The 21154-nt window shown below is 47.7% G+C and overlaps 1 protein-coding gene and 1 non-coding gene across 4 annotated transcripts in view; one reads left to right on the forward strand and one right to left on the reverse strand.

Annotated features, from left to right (window-relative positions):
• The window catches only part of DNAJA3 (DnaJ heat shock protein family (Hsp40) member A3), a 30011-nt gene that overhangs the window by 1686 nt on the left and 7171 nt on the right, over positions 1 to 21154 (reverse strand). Inside the window, exons 3-11 of one of the 3 annotated variants that reach the window (XM_025859076.2) lie at positions 20140 to 20223; positions 19200 to 19400; positions 18015 to 18167; positions 10775 to 10922; positions 9659 to 9723; positions 7852 to 7980; positions 7223 to 7338; positions 6292 to 6389; positions 154 to 269 (exon numbers count right to left, since the gene is read on the reverse strand). In XM_025859076.2, the coding sequence (XP_025714861.1) occupies positions 166 to 269; positions 6292 to 6389; positions 7223 to 7338; positions 7852 to 7980; positions 9659 to 9723; positions 10775 to 10922; positions 18015 to 18167; positions 19200 to 19400; positions 20140 to 20223 (1098 nt within the window). In that variant the 3' untranslated portion in view covers positions 154 to 165. The remainder of the gene's footprint in view (positions 1 to 153; positions 270 to 6291; positions 6390 to 7222; positions 7339 to 7851; positions 7981 to 9658; positions 9724 to 10774; positions 10923 to 18014; positions 18168 to 19199; positions 19401 to 20139; positions 20224 to 21154) is intronic. The other 2 variants (XM_073899588.1, XM_025859077.2) reach the window with 2 other exon arrangements.
• LOC112813873 (U6 spliceosomal RNA) lies at positions 17169 to 17275 on the forward strand. Its single transcript, XR_003205603.1, has one exon. It is a non-coding gene; the product is annotated as a U6 spliceosomal RNA (small nuclear RNA).

Raw genomic sequence — 21154 nt, forward strand, 5'->3', positions numbered from 1 at the left:
TGGTTCTGAGTAGAGCCAGATACACCACACCTAGATTGGCACCTCTTCCAAGGCTGGGAGTAGGGAGCAGGGGTACGATATTGGTTAAAGTGAGGGAAAGGAGGGATTAGTTCACAGGGATACAAAGGGGAAGAAACCTCAGGGTTTTCCTACCTCGGCTAGGTATCAGGAGGTAAACATTTTCTTAAGTTTGGAAAGGAATCCCTCCTTGTCCTCCCCAGCCTCAGGCCTAGCCTTGCCTCCTGCGGAGCTATCCATGGTCCTGCCACCTGGGCACAAACAGCAGAAAGAACTGGGGTGAAGGGCGCCACCTCCAGGAGTCCCATCCCTGACCCCGCCTACCCACACCTGGCCACCCAGGGGCTGGTCACTCAAGAAACCACCAAGCACCAGCCTGAGAGGGGAGGGGACCATTCCCAGGCTGGTCAGGGCAGCCTCGCCTGTCAGATGACTGAAGCAAAAGGGCCACATTGTGCTTTAGTGTATCACAACTGCTCAAGTCAATGGCCCACAATAGGGAAACAAGACACAGAGAGGGACAATGACCAGCTACCTCTATCATAACAACTGTCACAACTGCCAAGTGCCAGATGCCGTCCAGGCGAGGCCACAGAGATTTCACGGGAGCTCATTTAATTCTTTACAAGTAAATTTCACAGATGAAAAAAAATAAAACACAAAACAAAAATGCACAGAGAGGTTAGGTAGTTTGCCCAAGGTGAGAGAGCTGGTAGGTGGGAGGGAGAACAGAGTTCAAAGCCAAGCAGTCAGGTCCAGAACCCAAGCTCTTAAAAACCTTGCCACTGACTCTTGTAAGGTGAAGAACATGTGCCAAGACTAACCTACCAGCTTCCATGCTCCATACGTGTGCACCTAACGTCTCCGGGACACTCAAGGAGGGGACTCCCTGCCTCGTGGAATCCCACAACACATGTGATTCTTCTAACCTATAACGATGGCAGCAGGGGACCCTGTATGTCACTGGGCAAACTCCCTATCAAGAGCATCTGAGGGGCACCTGGGTGGCTCAGTCGGTGAAGCTGCTGCCTTCAACCTAGGTCATGATCCCAGGATCCTAGGATCAAGCCCTGCATCCGGCTCCTCGCTCAGCAGGGAGCCTGCTTCTCCCTCTCCTCCCCACTCGTGCTCTCTCTCGCTATCTCTCTCTCTCTCTCTCTCTCTCAAATAAATAAATAAAATCTTAAAAAAAAAAAAAAAGCATCTGAGCCAGATGCTCCAGACAAAGGGAAGCTGCTCTGCTATATCTTCAGGGCCCAGGCAGAGGCTACAATCAAGGCCGCCACATAAGCACATCCTTTTCAAGATCTGCCAACCAGCGGGCAGGCAGGGCATACGAATGCCATGAGCTAGACTATGCACCCATACTCAGCATTTTAAACTGTAGGGCACATCACTGATGTGCTAGGACGCATATGCCAAGTACGGTGCGTGGCACAGGAAGAAATGGTCACGGTCCCCAAGGTCTCAGCCAGGGTACCAATCTCCAAGCAGGGGTGGGTAGGACCATCCTGGGTTCAGCCCCCTGGGCAGTCCCGTGCACCTGGCATGCTCTCAGAGCTGAGAGAGAGAGCAGTGGCCCGAAACAAGGATGTGCTAACCAAGGTCAGAGCAATCACCAAAGCCAAGGTGGCCGGGTGATCCCCGACTCCCAGGGGCCCCCCACGGAGGACCTGGGCACTGAGTAATCACCACAGCAGAGGTGCCATTACCACAGATGACAAGGTCATGTGTGCCTTCCCTTAGTCCCTTCTGTCCCCGTTCTTACATAAAGGCTTAAGTAACAAAGACCCTCCTAACACAAAGCAACACACAAACCAGGAATTTCCCATCACTCCTGGGCCTCCTCAGACACAGGACAGCAAGAATACTGAATTTCGTCGTGTTCTTGTTACGGGGATGACAAATCTTTTGTGTGTGTCCATGCATCGCTATGTTAGAGCTGGCAGAGCTTTTAACACGGGCCAAGTACCATGTCAGATGCTTTCCCTACTTAATCTCATTTGATCATATAAGGACCCCATGAAGTACGTGCTATTATCGTTTCCAACTTACAGATGCTACTGCTGAGGCCTGGAGAGGGAAGTGATTTGCCTAAGGCTTTCCAGCTAGTAACAGCAGAGCAGGGCCCCGCATCAGCGGACCTCAGAACCCAAGCTGCTAGCTACCAGTCACGATGGGGCACAGAAACACTCAAGACTGCTGTCACCCTCCTCCTCCAACTCTGCTGTCCTTGTCACCCGGAAGGCTGGAAGCAGTTATGCCCCATGGCGATAGGCATGTGAGCCACAGTGGCCAAAGTCCCCAGAAAAAGCATCTAGTTAACTGGTTAATGATTCACAACAACAAAAAAACAAACAACAAAACAGACACACGTCCAGAAATTCTTACCCCCTACAACCAGGAACACCATCTCATCTATTTTATGTTTTTAAAGATTTTATTTATTTGCTAGAGAGAGAGAGAGCACGCGTGCGCAGCTGCAGAGAGAGAGGGAGAAGCAGACTCCCCGCTGTGCAGGTAGCCCAACATAGGGCTCAATCCCAGGACCCCAAGATCATGACTTGAGCTGAAGGCAGACGTTTACCCGACTAAGCCACCCAGACGCCCCTCATCTCTATTTTAAATTTGGATACAAGGACTACAGTCTCCTTCAGGAGTAAGGTTTACTGGCAGGGACATCAAAGGATATAAACACTGAATTTAAAATTCTGAACCAAGCATCAGGAATAAACTATGTACACAGATGACAAAGTCTATAAACACACTGCTTTTCTAGCCTGGGGCAGGAGGAGGGACGTGTCCTTACAGGATATCCTGGACACTCAGGTGCCTGCTGATCTCAGGACTGGTATACCAACAAGGGCACTTGGCTTCTGAAGCTTCTGTAAATACAGCCAGTATGTGATTTTTGCCTTTAGAAGAGGAAACGCCCATGGTGGAAGCCCCACTCCAGCTGAATGGGCATTACACGAGCATTTCTAGTCTACACCTTCAGAAGGTGACCCCAGCCAGAGGGGCTGCCCAGCCAACACAGACAGAGGTCCAAGGTGAGGACACAGGTCTCCTCTTTCCTGAGAAGGGCTTACACTCCCATCCCTCAGAGCATCTCTCAGCTGATGGTTAGGAAAATGAATTCAAATAAACTCAGCCAACATTTACTATGAGCAGCCTTGCACCAGGTGCTATGCAAGGTGCTGGGGGATTCAAAGAACATGCCAGCTTACTACAGGCAGGGATCCCAAGTCAGAACTGCTTGATGGCTGTTTATATATAAGGTGATACCAGGGGAGAGTAACAGGTAATACTCATCCCATGAATATGTGCCACGTTTTGGGGCCAAAATGTTTTCTCCATGAGCACAAAGTCCTAGTGTTATGAGGAGGGTCTGGCACATATCTGGGGTTCAATGCTTGCCACCTTCTCCCGTTATCTGTAAGCTGGCTGAAGGCAGGGATCCTGTCTGTGCACATCATTTCTTAGCACAAAACAAATGCTCAATGAACATATGCCTGAATAAAGAGGCCAACGGGACTCCAGGATCTGATTTCTGAGGGACTGGGTCACCCTACAGGCGGAGGTGCAGGTCTATACTGACAGCCTGACTCCCTGAGCCATCTACACGCACAGGCTGAACCAGCAAGAGTACCTCTCATTCTATTAAAATGTCTTTCCCTTCATCTTCTTCCTGCCTCCACCCTGTGTAAAGGTCAACACCGTCAACTATGTCAGAGAAGAGAAACAGCAGGTGGGATACCCAAATAATCAGCTCTGGAACTGGTTTCTACACTTACAGTTAAAAGTACATATGTGTGTTATCACCAAGAATTAACGATGATCCAGAAACATAAATAAACCACACTGTCTTTAACTCAAAAAGTCACACAGTAACATCAGACTGTCCTGATTCCCCGTGTCCTACTGCTTAGCCTCGAGCCTAAAAGTCCCTAAGCACACCGCGACTTTCTGGACTTTCTGGTTCACAGACCAGGAAAGAAGTTAGGCTCAGCCATTAAGGTTTTCACCAGCTGCATTAGGAACCAAAAATAATCAAGGGATACTAAATCCCCCCAAAGCTTTAGGTCAGTTTCCTATGTAACTGTATCTATCCCAAATGCCTTCCAGGTGCCCCTTCCCCTAACGAAAGCAAAGACACCCAGGAATCAATTTTTATCTGTGATGACTCTCATCAGTCTCCAAGGACATCCTGACTCATATGTATTTGGAGGCTGTTAAAAAAGTGATCTGAGGGACACCTGGGTGGCTCAGTTGGTTAAACATCTGCCTTCAGCTCAGGTCATGATCCTGGGGTCCTGGGATTAAGCCCCATATTGGGCTCCCTGATCAGCGGGGAGTCTCCCTCTCCCTCTGCTGCTCCCCCTGCTTCTCCCCCTGCTTATGCTCTCTCTCTCTCTCTCTTTCCCTCTCTCCCTCTGTCCCAAATGAATTTTTTAAAAAATAAAAATAAATAAAAAATTACGTCTGGGAGCCAAATTTTCCACTGGAATACAACTCTGAAATGACAATGAAAGTGAATGGGAAAAGAAAAATAATTTGACATACCTACTATACTTTATAAACAACTTTTAAAAACGCATCCAGTGCATATATTAAAGTTAAGCTACACTCAGCAAAATTATGTCAATAAAAATTTAAAAAGAACTAGCAAAGTGTCTGGCACACGTGAGGTTCCCAACAAAGCCTGGCTGAACAAGGGGCAAAGGAACGAGCTATCAGAACAAGGAACCATGAAAGCCACAAGGGTCAGAACGACACTCATAAGCTGACTCTATGACCAACTCTCAATTTAAACGACCAGTAAGGAACTTATAAAAACACCAACATTCTAATATAGTGAACAAGGCCCATGTCACCATCGTGGGCTCACTCAGGCAGATGTCAAGCTCCCCGTAGGTGGGGAGAGGAGGAAAGCTAGGGTGTCTGCAGAGCAAGTCATGCTAGGTGACTGGGAACGGTTGCAATTCAGGAAGACGCTGGAGGAGCACAACCAGAATTAGGTGGAAGAGCTATTCCCATTTCTTTTTAGTTCAAGGGATGTTAACAAGAATATAAAAGTTCAAGCACCAAACCATTCCATTTGGTCAGGCTACAGACAGAAATTGTGGTGGTTGCTTTTGCACAGAGGACTTGGTCCCCTGGACTCAATGAAGCTCAACAAAGTCCATGCAGAGGCCGTTGCTGCTGGGACCGCCACCCCTGGGATCCCAGGCCAAGCCCTCCAACTCCCTGGGAAACTCCCACCATCTGCCCCGAGTGACCATTCGGGCTCTGAGGACATGGGAGGGGGGTGCAGGACCCAGACAAAAACACGACGAGGCAAAGAGGAGGAAGCATGGGTGGCTGAAGCCAGAGCACCTGCACAGCCTGTCCCCACCAACAGAGGACCAGCACTCCTCCGCAGCACACCCCCACCTCCCACGGGAAGAGATGCCACAGCCACAGTGTCGTTCACCAAAGCTCACGCCTGCCAGCATTTCGGGGTCAAACCACTAACATGTAGATACACTCCAGACAGAGCATGACACTGGAGCGCAGGGTGAATGAGGCATGTGCTCATGGCCAGATGAACTCAGAGTCAGACCTGCTGTGCACAGGCAGATCTGCAGTCACGTGACCGGCTTTTTTACTGAGGTCTCGGTGAGGCGCTCTGGGTCAGGACTGCAGAAAGCCTTCCAATCCATCTTCTCCTTCAGCCGCTACAAGGAATGTCATGTAGGGTTGTGCCCAAGGTCACAAGGCAAGTGGCAGAACCGGGGATAGAACTCAGCAGAGCAGCTCTGGAAGACACACGGCTGCTCTATGGCAGGAGGCGGGCTGGCGCTCTCTGACCGCCTGACCTCTGCGCACACAGAGCAAGTCAGGGTGGCTTTACTCAGGAGCACAGCTGGCACTCAGCTCCTCCTAGCTCACAGCTCCCCTTTTTTTTTTTTTATAGTTTTTCTTTTAAGATTTTATTTATTTATTTATTTGAGAGAGCAAGAATGAGAGAGAGAGAGAGAGCACATGAGAGGGGGGAGAGTCAGAGAGAGAAGCAGACTCCCTGCTGAGCAGGGAGCCTGATGCGGGACTGGATCCCGGGACTCCAGGATCATGACCTGAGCCGAAGGCAGTCACTTAACCAACTGAGCCACCCAGGCGCCCCAGCTCCCCTCTTTCTACCCTGCTCCCTGCAAGTGGAAACCCCAACATGCTCCAGAACCGTGCATCCTCCGACAACTGAGAGGACTTCCGCACGTCGCCGTGCTGCCTTACCCGTGCTGGTGCTGGTGATGCCGTTCACTGTCCCCTCCACGTCGGTCTCGTCCTCAGCGTAGCTCAGGATCAGACTCTGCTGCCGGCTTGTCAGTCTCCTGTGGACCACAGTTGAGTGTTTCCTCCAGGCAGCCCTTTAATGATGGGCTTGGCCAGTTCCCATGTCAGCATGTGGGAAATGTGGGGCCCCTGACCTAGGCAGGGAGACACACCCTGAACCTAAGAGCCAAACCCACAAAGCTTCCATCAAGAAAATGGAAACTGCTATGCTCATCACAGTGAGCACCCCATCACCTATCAAACTGTCAAATCCTTGCTGCTCACCTGAAAATTAGCACAGCATTAAGACAGAAGAAAATCTCCTAAAATACCCTAAGCTGTTTTTAAACAGCTGCCATAAATACTAAACAGTTTACTTAAAAGAGGGTGGGAGGCCTCACAAGTGTCTTATGTAGGAAGTTAACTAACTAAAAGGAGTCACGTTAAGTCAGTCTTCCCCAGAGGGGTGGGACGCCCCAGCACTGTGCTCAGACCTTCCTCCCAGAGGATGCAGATGTCACGTGCCATGATCCAGTTACAGATTTGCCTCTCCCAGCAGACCCCTAGTGCCCTGACAGCAGTAATAACAAAATTGACAACAGCAGCTACAGCCACATGTGCCCCACGTATTACTCAATTTTTGGGCAGCTAATGAGTCCACTTTTTTTTATTGTGCCCACTTTGCAAGGGGGAACTCAGGCAGGACACACCTGGCTAGAGGAAGGAAGTAGCACAAGCCTGTACAAGCCTCCGTGCTCACAGCAGCGGACAGCGGGCCCAGGCCGGGAGGCCAGCACAGGGCCCAGCAGGTAAAAAGCCTTCCACTGGGCCCTGCTGGGTGGGGAAGGTGCGGAGATCGGGCGGACCTCACCATGGCTACATGGGCACGCACTTTGGAACTCTTATCTTGATGTGAATGTAGTGATCTCCATAGCCATAGCTGTTAATCCGGGGGATTCCCTTCCCACTCATCCGAATCTTCTGGTCTGTCTGAATCCCAGGGGGGATCTATAAAGAAAGGAAATCTGTGGTTTGCCTTGGTCTCCAGTTACTCAAATAGAAACATTTCACTACATAAAGACTTACTCCTAGGAAAGAACTGCCATTCAGGTTTCTAGACAACCACATGGAAACTGGCTAACCTGGGGTCCATCCGGAGCAGAGCCTGTGACGGGGACTTGCAAGCAGGCGGTTTGGGGAGATGAGCCCACAAGGAGAAGTGTGGGAGCACAGAGAGTAAGAGCAGGGAGGAGGCAAGGCCCACAGAGGGGCCTGGGGCCTGGTGCCCGTAGAGGAGCAGATTCGACCCAGGAACTGCCTTCCCCGGCGATTCCACAGTCAAGGCCCACAGTCTGTGATTCGAACCCAAGGAATGGCCTGACCTTCCTCCTGCCTCCCCCAGACCTCATCTCTGAGTCCCCGACATGCTACTTGCTCACAGGTTCTGCCACTTCTCAGCTGTTTCAGAAAAAAAGAGAGTGATGAAGTACAAGACTGGCAAAGACATCCCCGCCCTCTTACCGTCACGGTAATGGTCTCGTATAGGCCCTGAGCTCTGGCTGTCCCTCCAAGAAGAGCCTGAGCTATGGAAATAAAGAGGTCGGAGTGGATGTCTGCACCGTCCCTCCGGAACACAGGGCTTTTCTGCACCTAGGGCCAAGCACAAGATGCAGTCATGGGTGGAGAAGTCCTCCCTGAGAAGGACAACAGCCCCACATCCCAGCAGCCTGGGCACAGGCCCTGACATGCATTATGGTGACGCTGCTTCTGTGTGAGGAACAGAGTACTGAGGGAGAGAATGTACTTTCACCAAAGCAGAATGTGGCCCCAGGCTCCAGGAGTTACATCAGATTTGTTTCTACGCTGCAATGCAAGAGTGTCAGTCTCAGATCAAGTCGTTCAACTGACAAATAAAAAGGTAAAATTGGCTTTTTGAACATTACAACAAAAATCTTACTCTAATGGAAGGTTTACACAGACTAGTAACATCTACAAAGGCAAAGAGTTTACTCTCCTAACAGTCATTTGGTACAAACTACCCTCAAGACAGATGGGCAGGGCGCCTGGGTGGCTCAGTCGGTTGAGCGCCTGCCTTTGGCTTGGGTCATGATCCCAGGGTCCTGGGATTGAGTCCCGCATCGGGCTCCCTGCTCAGCGAGGAGTCTGCTCGTCCCTCTCCCTTGCCTGCAGCTCCCCCTGCTTGTGCTCTCTCTCTGAAATGAACAAAAATCTTAAAAAAAAAAAAAAAGATGGGCAGCACGGGAATGACTCTGACTTTATAAGAACTTTTGGGTGTCAAAGACACTCCTTGCCTTGCAGCCATGCCCCCTCTCTGTGTTCTTGTCTATTATCACATGGGAGCGGGGTCTACCTGTTGTAGAGCCTGGCGTCCAGCAGGTCACCTTTGTCTTGCATCTCCTTGTCTAGCAGTTCATCCTTTACAGTATTTTTATCTTTTTTTTAAATTATGAAGTATTTCACACACATATGAACAGGCAAAGTAAATAACATCACACACACACACAAATGCGCACAGCCCAGCTGAGGGACCAACCCTCCCGGCCCCTTCCCCCACCCGAGTGACCACCACGATGAATGGAGGAATGACCGTTCCTACATATACACACGTGTCCCCAAACAATACATATCACCATCTCCATGTGAACCGTTGACCGTGTCCCTCCCTGCCTCTGCTTGCAATCTGCTTTCCTTCCCTCACTGGTAACTGAGAAGTCTCGAGATGTGTCGTGCTGACACGTGTGGCTCCGGTTTCTTCCTCTGGCTGCTCTGAGGCACTCTGGTCCCCGTGTGGTGCACTCGGCCACTCTCTTCTCCCTCTTCTCTGAGGGCAGTAGGCTGTTGTCAGAGTCTCACTGCTACGAGTGAAGGAGTCTCGCACGCAGCCCGCGTGGCCTTCCTCAAGCGTGCACCTGGCAGGGCTGCGGGGACAGGGCGCTATCCCCCTCGCCATCCCCCTGTTCCAGAAAACCAGGTCTGCTCCTGCACATGGTACGTAAAGCTGTACTCGCTATCCCCACAAACAATTCAATACATAAGCTAAAAACACAAGATGTGTTCTGCATTTTTATGTGTGCAATGTTTCCAACCTGTAAACATCTTGAGGAAACTGCTCTGTCCAAACCTAGCACGAAGGTTTGACGTGACGCATGTTTAACCGCCATACCAAGGTGGCCACTGTTGCCCTAAGAAACGCAGATGGCCAGATATGCTCCCATGAAGTGCCAGCCTCTCTCTAGCGAGAAGCCCAGGCTACACCCACACCCAGAAGGAGAGGACTGCAGAGGAGCCATATAGGCAGAGCACCTACCCTGAACGTGATGAAAATTTCCCGTTTTCCTACAGGCATCCGTACAGTCTGGCCATCCTCAACTCCTATAAGGAAGAACAAAAGTTCAAAAGGGAAGAATTACCTTGGGACCTCCCAAGGAATTTTCTGCCCTAGACCCATTTACAAACCACTGACTTCCTTACTCATGCCTATGAAGAGCAACACAATTACCCACAGTACAACCAACGAGTGTAACTTTTCAAGGGTGCAAATACAGCAATTGATAAGCAAACAAGAGCACCTTCTATTCATTTATCCAAGTGTACTGGACCTCTGCTCCTACCAGTCTGCATAGTATTTCAGTGAGTTCAGAGTCTAGTAGGGGAGACAGCTATCGACCAAAGAGTTAACACTAACAAACGCATCATTACAAAGAGGGTCATGTTCTTCGAAGGAAAAGACAAAGGACACGTAAGGAACAGGGAGAGTTCCAGAAGGCTGCCCCGGGGAAGTGACACTCGCGCTAGGAGCTTGGGGAGAAGAGTTAGCCTGCTGAAAAGAAGATGGAAAGTGAGCTTGAGACACAGGGAGTGGTATACGCTGCTCTGTCCTGGAAGGCAGCCTGTTCAAGGAGCTACGTGAAAGTCAGGAAGGCCGCAGGGTAGGCAACCAGGGGAGACTAACAAGACGGGAGGCTGCAGAGGCCAGTAGGGGCTGAGACTGGAGGCATTACTCACCCCAACAGTCACAGCATGCTCTGCAGGGCGAGTGACATGATCACCCTGCAGGGGAAAGCCCGCCCCAGGAGAAAGAGCCAGTTGGGGAAAGCAGTCACAGGCTGCCCCTGGGGGCCAGGAGGGAGGAGTGGTGGTGCAGACTGGGCTGGCAGCGGGGACCATGCTGGTCTCATTGATGGAAGGTGGAGGAGCCCCACAGGAGCACAGCAGACATGTCAGGTCCCTTCTGCCCAATGTGGCATGCAAGGGTAGCCCGTAGCATAACTAGTGCAAAGATGAAAATTCAAGGAGATTCTAGTCCGCCCCTCCAGTCCAGGGCTCTAGGCCCTTAACCACAGCTTCTCCAACAGCCCAATCACAAGGAAACAAAGGCCTCAGCTCTCCCAGCCCCTAGTGCATGGAGGTGCCCAGGACCAACCGGCAGGGACGGGGATCACCACTTTCTTCTTCTGCTTGGCTTGTCCTGCTCCTCTGCATACCACGCAGGGAGTCGTGATGATGGAGCCTCGGCCCCCACATCTCCGACACGTGGAGCGCATCACAAAAGGGCCTGTATTTATGGTTTCCTAATAAAGAGAAGAAAAATGGAACCTTAAGCACACAGGTTAACGCTAACGACCAAGCCTCTGGGGACACAACATACATCAGAGAAATGTCTCACTGAAGACTCATGTTCTGTGTGAACACACACTAAAACACACCACCTCAGAGCACAGGGGCAGGGGCTCACACTGTCAATCTGATCTTCTAGAACATGCTAACTTCTCAATGCCAAATCACCAAGCTGATTATATGAGCTCGGAAAATGAGACAGTGCCTCTCTGTAGAGGTTCCTGAAATCCCTGGGGAGGTGAACAAATACATCTTAAAAAGAGCACTGCCCCTGGGCGCCTGGGTCACTCAGTGGGTTAAGCGTCTGCCTTTGGCTCAGGTCATGATCCCAGGGTCCCGGCTCCGCGGGGAGTCTGCTTCTCTCTCCCCCTGCTCTTGCGCTCTCTCTCTCCCTCTCAAATAAATAAAAATCTTTTTTTTTTTTAAGATTTCTTAAAATTTATTTGACAGAGAGAGAGAGAGAGAGACAGCGAGAGAGGGAACACAAATAGGGGGAGTGAGAGAGGGAGAAGCAGGCCTCCCACCAAGCAGAGAACCTGATGTGGGGCTTGATCCCAGTACCCTGGGATCATGACCTGAGCCGAAGGCAGACGCTTAACGACTGAGCCACCCAGTCGCCCCCAATTAAATAAAAATCTTAAAAAAAAAAAAAAACAAAACTTATGTTTCAAAGCTACAGTAAAAAACCTCTACACATAAACCCTTCTGTTCTGATGCTTCTACTCTGTAAGACAGAACCCCAAAGGTGGAATTGCTGGGACAAATAATTATTATATTTAAAAATTTATGTGTCAGAGACTCTGGACTCTGGGAAACAAACTGAGGGGTACAGAAGGGACGGGGGTGGGGGAATGGGGTAGCCGGGTGATGGGTATTAAGGAGGGCACGTGATGTGAAGAGCACTGGGTGTTATATGCAACTAATGAACTGTTGAACACTCCCATCAAAAACCAGTGATATACTATATGTTGGCTAACTGAACATAATAAAAAAAATTTAAGTGTTACATTTACTTGCACATGGTACAAAATTCTAAAGTAAAAGGAGGTAGAGTGAACAGTTAAGTGCCCCCCCACCCCCATTTCCTAGTTGTTCCAGGTGCCCTCCTCAGAGGCACAGCCACGGTGATATGCTTGTGTATCCTACTTTATCTGGACACACGCACTTTGAGCCATCTATGTGCGCATTACAGGTTTTCAGTCACCCAAGGCGGCACTATGCACATGGTGCTGCAGCGTTTCTTTGGGTTTTTACAATTAAATGATCTCAGAAAGCACTTCTCACCAGCATACAGCATCCTGTGACCTGGATGCACCACGATTTCTCAGGCCACTCACTCCTGGTGGTCACTGGGGCTTCAGTATTATACACAAGGCTGCAGGGGACACCCTGTACAAAGGCTGCATCCCAAGTGTGGTCTGTAGGGTAGCTCCCCACAGAGATGCACACACAAGGGTCTGACGGCTCCTGCAGTTGCCATTCCCATAAACCAGAGTGCCGTCAGGGAGTGTGCACACTCATGTCCCACAGGCTTGTTGGCACGGACTGTGACCATCTTTGAAACGCCTGCCCCTCTGGAGGGTGAGCCAAGGGCATCTGGTTTCCACCTGCAGGCTGCTGAGAGATGTTCACCACCCACCCACATTTCCTCTACGGTTCACCTCGCCCAGTTTTCCCGATGAGCTGCTGGCCTTTCCCCCGTTATTCTGAGGGAGCTCTTTACATATTAGGAACACTAATCCTTTAGCAAACATGTTACAAATATTTTTTCCTAGTCTTAAACATCATGTTTTTAGAGAAATACACTTCGGCTTTACTACCTTATCTCAATCTCTTCAGAAAAAAAAATTTTTTTAAAAGAAGTTACATCAATTCAGGGCATTGGGGAAAGGACTTTTGAAGTGAGAGGGAATTGGGAACAATCAATGAAAACTATCTGTAACAAGTGGCATCAACTCAGCTCCCAAAACTGTAGCCACGGGAATGCACGTGCTCCCCAGGAGCGCCCTCTGGAGGACTGTCCGCTCAACTGCACACTGAGCAGCAAGCTGGTCCTTTTCTCAACAGGACCAGGTATAACTTTGGGTATACCCATCAATGGACTCTTATCTGGCCATCAAAAACAGTATTTAGAAATACTCAAAGACATGGAAAAATACAACACGTGAAAAGTGTGGGAAAACTGCATGTATGATCCTCAACTGTTGAAAATTACACACATACAAGCAAGATCATTCAAAATGATATGACAAACTAGAAAATATACAATTCAAATCATTGACAAAGGACTAATTTACTTAATTTATGATTTTTATTTCTTTATTTATTTGAGAGAGAGAGAATGGGAGATAGAGAGCATGAGAGGGAAGAGGGTCAGAGGGAGAAGCAGACTCCCTGCCGAGCAGGGAGCCCGATGTGAGACTCGATCCCGGGACTCCAGGATCATGACCTGAGCTGAAGGCAGTCGCTTAACCAACTGAGCCACCCAGGCGCCCCTAATTTACTTAATTTAGAAAGAGCTTCTACAAATGCTGGGGCGCCTAGGTGGCTCAGTCCATTAAGTGTCTGCCTTCAGCTCAGGTTATGATCCCAGCATTCTGGGATTGAGCCCCACATCGGGCTCTCTGCTTGGCGGAAGGCCTGCTTCTCCCTCTCCCACTCCCCTGCTTGTGTTCCCTCTCTCACTGTCTCTCTCTCTCTCTGTCAAATAAATAAATAAAATCTTTAAAACAAAACAAAACAAAAAAAAGCTTCTACAAATGCCTCAGAATAAGACCAATTACCCAACAGCGAGAAGGAAAAAAGGCTGAAGAGATATAAAGGAAAACTGGTCCTCAAATTCTCAAGATGTTCAACCTCACACATGACAGATGCAAAATGAGCATGAGAAATGGCGTTATGTGAAGGTACTCAGTGTCTGTACCAGCACAAGATCAACAGGGGCCTGGCTAGGTAAGGGATGGCGCATCTGTGAAGGAACCGCTGTGGCCATGCAAACTGGGGCAGCTATGTAGAGTGTTTGCCAAATACACTAAGTAGAAACAAAATAAAATACTGAGGTACAAACAGAGCTAACTGTATTATACTGTTCGTATAAAAAACCATGCATGCACGTACACGCATCTAAGACAACGGGATGCTTCTGAGGAGTGGAAACACAATGGCTGAGAGCCGACAATGGGAGGGACACTTATTTTACACTATTTACAATTTGTACCCACTAACTTTTTATTTTTTTAAAGATTTTATTTATTTATTTGACAGAGACACAGCAAGAGAGGGAACACAAGCAGGGAGAGGGTCAGAGGGAGAAGCAGGCTTCCCACTGAGCAGGGAGCCCGATGTGGGGCTCGATCCCAGGACCCTGGGATCATGATCTGAGTCGAAGGCAGACGCTTAACGACTGAGCCACCCAGGCACTAACTTTTTAATGATTTGCATATATTACCTATTAGAAAACTAATTTAAAACAAAAATGAAGTTCCATTTTTTTGAATTTTTTTAAAAAGATTTTATTTATTTGAGAGAGAGAGCGAGCATGAGTGGTGGGGAGGGGCAGAGAAGGAGAAGCAGGCTCTCCATCGAGCAGGGAGCCTGATGTGGGGCTCAATCCCAGGACCCTGGGATCATGACCTGAGCTGAAGGCAGATGCTTAACCAACTGAGCCACACAGGCACCCCTAAGATTTACTTATTTTAGAGAGAGAGAGTGCTTGTGTGTTGCATGTGCGAGTAGGGGGAGGGGCAGAGGGATAGAGAATCTCAAGCAGACTCCCAGCTGAGCACAGAGCCCAACATGGGACTCAATCGCTCGACCCTGAGCCTATGACCTGCGCCAAAATCAAGAGTCAGACACCCAGTCAACTGAGCCACCCAGGTGTCCCCAAAAATGAAGTTCCTAATCAACAACTGGACAGGGGCGCCTGAGTGGCTCAGTCGGTTAAGCATCTGCCTTCGGCTCAGGTCATGATCCCAGGGTCCTGGGATCGAGCCCCACATCGGGCTCCTGGATCGGCGGGAAGCCTGCTTCTACCTCTCTCCCTGCTCCTGCTCTCTCTCTGTATCTCTGTGTCTCAAATGAATAAATAAAATCTTAAAAAAAAAAACAAAACAACTGGACAAAAACAAACTTAAAATGCTAGAGTGGTGGGATTATCAGGGACTTCTACTTTTTAAGAACTTTTCTGCTCTCAAAGACAACTTCTACCTCATACCAGCATACACACACAATGACTAATTTTAAAGGTGGGTAGTAGAGAACTTCTCAAACAGGAATCCATCTTTTTTTTTTTTTAAAGATTTATTTATTTGAGAGAGCGAGAATGAGAGAGAGAGAGTACATGAGATGGGGGGAGGGTCAGAGGGAGAAGCAGGCTCCTCGCTGAGTGGGGAGCCTGATGCGCGACTCGATCCCGGGATGCCAGGATCATGACCTGAGCCGAACGCAGTCGCTTAACCAACTGAGCCACCCAGGCGCCCAGGAATCCATCTTAATGGAATATAAACATAATCAATGAAAACCTAACTACAATTAAATAGACAGAGATATAACCATAGTGAAAGGGGAGAAAAAGAATTGACCCAAATAACTTTTGAGCACAGTATTTTAACTATACACCTTCAAACAAAAGATGAAAAGAACTCTAAACAGCAAATGCCAGTAACTAGGATATTTTTCACAGTATTCTGAGTAACAATCCTGAAACTCCTTTTTGTGTTATAGAGTTGAGCAAACGAGTAAATATATTAAGGATAATCAAAGCCAGACTTCTCTTTATCAGAAAAAAGTTTCATAGGGCGCCTGGGTGGCTCAGTTGGTTAAGCGACTGCCTTCGACTCAGGTCATGATCCTGGAGTCCCGGGATCGAGTCCCGCATCGCACTCCCTGCTCAGCGGGGAGTCTGCTTCTCCCTCCAACCCTCCCCCCTTTCATGTACTCTCTCTCTCTCTCTCATTCTCGCTCTCTCAAATAAATAAAAATCTTAAAAAAAAGAAAAAAGTTTCATATACAGACAGGCAGAAGACTAGATGAACCTTGTGGTAATGGGCTAGAAGTGGAACTATCACGTTGAACTCACTGGTTTGTCAGAGCAATAGTGGGTGGAGGGATAGGTGTGTATGTGTGCGTGTACATGTGTACCTATAATGTGAATAATATGGAAGGAGATACAGATATGGGTATGTACATGCATGTTTGCACACACGCACTCACATATGCTTTTTTTCCCCAGCCTAGTCTGCAGGAGGGCGTAGAAGCAGCAAACCTCCAGACACAATGAGCACACCCAGAGCACAGGTCTTGGTTTCTAAATCCCAGGAGACACTAGAAGCAACCAGGACCCCCTGGAGAAATGACTGGCTCAAGGGTATGGCAGGAAAAGCACAAGCTGAGTCTAGAACATCCTACTGTGATTGATAGGAAGTGCTCAAAGAATGAGGGGGACCTGTCAAAGGATACATGAGCCAGCTAGAAGGGACTCTACAGGCCAAGTCAAGAACAATTTGAATATCGAAGACAGTAATTATACCGATTACAGCCCAGTGAATAAAATAAGAATGCCTGAGTTCATACTGCTATAAAAGAATACACCAATGGAGACTAGAAGTTCTTCCTTTCAGAAGAATGCCAACTAAGACACGCAGAGGGATGCTGGGATCAGAAAATCACCATCTTGCGACTGTTCCAGTAATAACTAATTAGCAAGAATGATCAATGGACACCACAACTATTGGATGAAAGTTTGATGAGGAACCGGATATTTATAGAGTGTTAGGGTGCCTCACCACAACTTCCTCATTAATTACAAAGGGAAAATTAATAACTTTACAGTGAAGGAAGCTGGTGGACACTACCTTAACTAACTACTAGTGATCAAATGTCACATCACCACTAATGGGACAAACGGACACCTTATGACTCCTGACATGATCCACTGGAAAGGGATGTGGTGTTTCGCCAAAAACACATAATCTGAATCTTATCATGAGAAAATATCTGATGAGTTCCAAATAAAGGGCATTCTGCAAAACAGCTGGCCTGTAATCCTAAAAAATGTCAAGGTCATAAAGAAAAAGAAAAGCTGAGGAACTATTTGATATTAAAGGAAACAAAAGATATGACAACCAAATACTACACAAATCCTAGCTTGGATCCTGGACCAGGGAAAAGAGGACACCATAAGGACAATTGAAAAAATGTGAGTGCTCGCCTCAGCAACACATATACTGAAACTGGAACGATACAGAGGAGATTAGCATGGCCTCCGCACAAGGATGACATGCAAATTCGTGGAGCGTTCCATATTAAAAAAAAGAAAAAAAAGAAAGAAGAAGAAGAAAAAAGGTGAATAAGTATAGATAACGGTATTGTATCAACATTAAATTTCCTCATTTTGACAACTGCACTAGGGTTATGTAAAAGAACGTTCTTATTCTTTGAAAATACATAACACAGATAACAAAGCAAATGGGACAGAATGCTGACAACTGGTGATCTGGCTAAGGAATAACGGAGTGACCCTTTATACTGTTCTATAAATTTGTATTATATAAAAAATTTATCCGGATGCCTGGGTGGCTCAGTTGGTTGGGTGTCTGCCTTTGGCTCAGTCATGATCCCAGGGTCTGGGATTGAGCCCCATGTTGGGCTCCCTGCTCAGCGGGGAACCTGCTTCTCCCTCTCTCTCTGCCTGCCGCTGCCCCTGTTTGTGCTCTGTCAAATAAATAAAATCTTGAAAAAAAAAAAGAAAAAATGATGACGCTTCAAGCAAAATTTAAACCTCCCTCCCTCCACCATGGTTTCAAATTACCAAAATTTCCCAAAGTGTATTTTCAGAGAGGATAGTGCAGTATCACTGACCAAAACAGAGCACTCAGGAAAAAAGAAGGTTACAGATAAAACAGTCCCAGCAAGTTATAGCCTCTCAAAGCACTAAGTACTGCCGGGTAACCAGTCCTGAGAGCACAGAAAGCAGGGTAGTGAGGAATAGAGTGGGCAGGCCAGAGGTGGGAGGCCCCGAGGGAAGGGGTGGGGATGGGGGCTCTTACCATTCCAGAGCCACCACAGTAGTGGCAGTTCTGCAGCTTGGTGCCGGGCTCGTTCCCCTTGCCGTCACACCGCTCACAGGTGTCAGTGATGTTCACGGTGAACTCCTTGTTGACCCCCTTGGCCGCTTGATTAAACGTCAACTCCATGATGTACTAAAGAAATCAGAGGACAGCCTGATATCTTTCTTTTGATAATTACCAACATGATCCTCCACTTTAAAAAGTAAAGGAGGACAATGGTCAGCAGTTCCCAGTTCTTTTAATTTTTCTTTTAAAGTAGTTTTATATTTACAAAATTGAGGAGGAGGTAGAGAGGTCACCCACACACCCCACACCCGCCCCACACATGTACAGCCTCTCCCATCATCAGCATCACTCACCGGAATGTACATTTTTTTTTAAATAAAGGATGAACCTATATGGACACATCATAATCATCCAAAGCCCATAGTTTACATTATGGTCCACCCTTGGTGGTGTACATCCTATGGGTCTGAACAAATGTCCACTGTTATAAAATCATAGGGTACTTCCACTAAATGTGAATTTCACTAAAAACTCCTCTGTGCTCCACCTACTCATCTCTTCACCCAGCTACTCTACTTTTTAACTATTTTACTTACCTATCCTCGGCCTAATAAGAATGGATGGGACTCAAGTGATTCTGCCGTACTCAGGATTTTTAAAAGGGAATGTTTGTTTTTGTTTTCAGTGAAAATGTACTTTTCAACAAACTGTTCACAGATAATATTTGGACGTAGTCCTTAAAGACAGCTGGAAAGATCCACAATCATAACTTAAGTCATAAAACATCCCCCCTCTCTCTTCAACTCCGATCATGTCTTATTAAGACATAAATATGCCGAGTGTCTCCCTACTGGATTGAGCTCTCCTAGAATAACGTAGCAGGCCTTCAAGATAAAATACTTACACCCTGAGAGCCTTAGCCTTAGGCTGCCTGATTAAGCAGCTGCAAGAATATAGTTAAAATGAATGTACACATATTACCTACATGATTTTACTTAAACATTAGAATGATTTCCTACCAAAATGGCAGCTTCCAGATCATTCAACTGAGCTGCTATGCCTTTCTTTTTTTTTTTTGAGAAAAAGAAACTGATAAAATCTGTTTGCCTCACATTGAACAGCTAAAATGTGAATGATTCTTCGAAACAAGGAGCTTACCTCCTGAGGCTGATTGAATACATTCTGGAAATCTCCAAAAGAAGATGATGAGAACTCCCCAAAGATCTTCCTGAAGAGCTCCTCTGGGTCGACAGTGGGGCCTGCCTTCCAGTAGCTCTGTCCGGAGCTGCCGGCCCCAGGATCGAAGCCAGCAGAGCCGTACGCATCATACTGCTTCCTCTTCACTTCGTCACTCAGCACCTACCAGGAAGGCCCAGCAGTCAGGTCCGCCCGAGTCTCCCAATGCCCAGAACACAGACACAAGAGCACGCCAAGTACAGGTAAGGGGATCGTAGCAACATTAAATTTCTTGGTTTTGACAAATGTACTGTGGTCATGCAAAAGAATGTTCTTGTTCTTAGAAAACACACACTGGGGGACTGAAGAATAAAGAGAGAGGTCTGTGACTTACTCCCAAATGGCTGGTGGCACGCGCACACACAAAGAGCAGATATGTGATACTCTATGTATCCTGAACCCCCCAGATGCTCTAAGTCTGGGGAGAAGGTCACTCTGGAATGGCTCAGCAGTCATCCACAAGTACGTGTTTCATCCCTCTGATTATATTTCAAATTCCTCAAGGGCAGCCTTCTACTTTTACAATCCCCACCAGCCCCAGGAGACAGCGATGCCCTAAGGAAGGGGGTCATTAAATAAGTGTGGGATTAATTAATCCAACCAGGAGCTCCTAGACCCAACTATAAATCCAAATGACCTGGGAACTCTGTTAATACAGATGATTAGATCCTGTTTTCTCCTGAGATGCCAAGTGGGATCTAGCAGGAGACCAGGGAATCTTTTCTTCACTGAGGTAATCTGGCATAGGGAACACAGCCTTAACACGGGACCTCATGACATGTCAGGCCACCCTGTGCCACACACTCGGATGTACGCAAGCAGCTGAATGATGGCAGCTGCACACACAGGTAGGTCGTGTTACCTCATAGGCTTCTGCCAGCTGGGAGAACTTCTCCTTGGCTTTGGGATCATCCTTATTTGTGTCTGGGTGATATTTCTTGGCCAGCTAAGGGAAGAAATGGTAAATTACTATGGACACAAGATGATGACTAACAGTGGACCCCAAATGACAGTCACAATCTCACCTCCTTTATAGCAGTTGTTTAAGTTTTGTGACCAACAGAAATACTTAGAACAAGGTTTAAGACTTTAAAATAGGGGCGCCTGGGTGGCTCAGTTGTTAAGCGTCTGCCTTCGGCTCAGGTCATGATCCCAGGGTCCTGAGATCGAGCCCTGCATTGGGCTTCCTGCCCCACGGGAAGCCTGCTTCTCCCTCTCCCTCTCCCACTCCCCCTGCTTGTGTTCCCTCTCTCACTGTGTCTCTCTCTGTCAAATAAATAAATAAAATCTTAAAAAAAAAAAAGACTTTAAAATAAACCTGTCTCTTCAAATCTGAGGCATATACACACTTTCCAACCACAACAAACGTCTATCAAAAATAACAACTGATCCTTTAGAACTTGGGCACCTTTACGAAAGCAGTGTAAAACAGTGTGTCTGCCGGACTACCATCTATGTAGAAAGAGAAGACACTATCTACCAGCTGTATAAACTATTCTGAAAGAACACACAATAAACTGGTAGCACTGATTGCAACAGGAGGGATGCTGATAAACGGGAAGGAGGCTTTCCACTGTATACTCCTTTGTACCTTTCAAATTCTGAATAAAGGAAATATACCGCCTATTCAAAACACAGGTTTAAAATATTAAAAAGGGCGCCTGGGTGGCTCAGTTGGGTAAGCGACTGCCTTCGGCTCAGGTCATGATCCTGGAGTCCCGGGATCGAGTCCCACATCGGGCTCCCCGCTCAGCAGGGAATCTGCTTCTTCCTCTGACCCGCTCCCCTCTCATGCTCTCTATCTCATTCTCTCTCTCAAATAAATAAATAAAATCTTAAAAAAATAAAATAAAATATTAAAAAACCCGCTCGGCTGT

This window comes from Callorhinus ursinus, unplaced genomic scaffold (genome assembly GCF_003265705.2).
Source record: "Callorhinus ursinus isolate GAN/ISIS: 27379988/994484 unplaced genomic scaffold, GSC_fseal_2.0 scaffold13, whole genome shotgun sequence".
Lineage (NCBI taxonomy): Eukaryota > Metazoa > Chordata > Mammalia > Carnivora > Otariidae > Callorhinus > Callorhinus ursinus.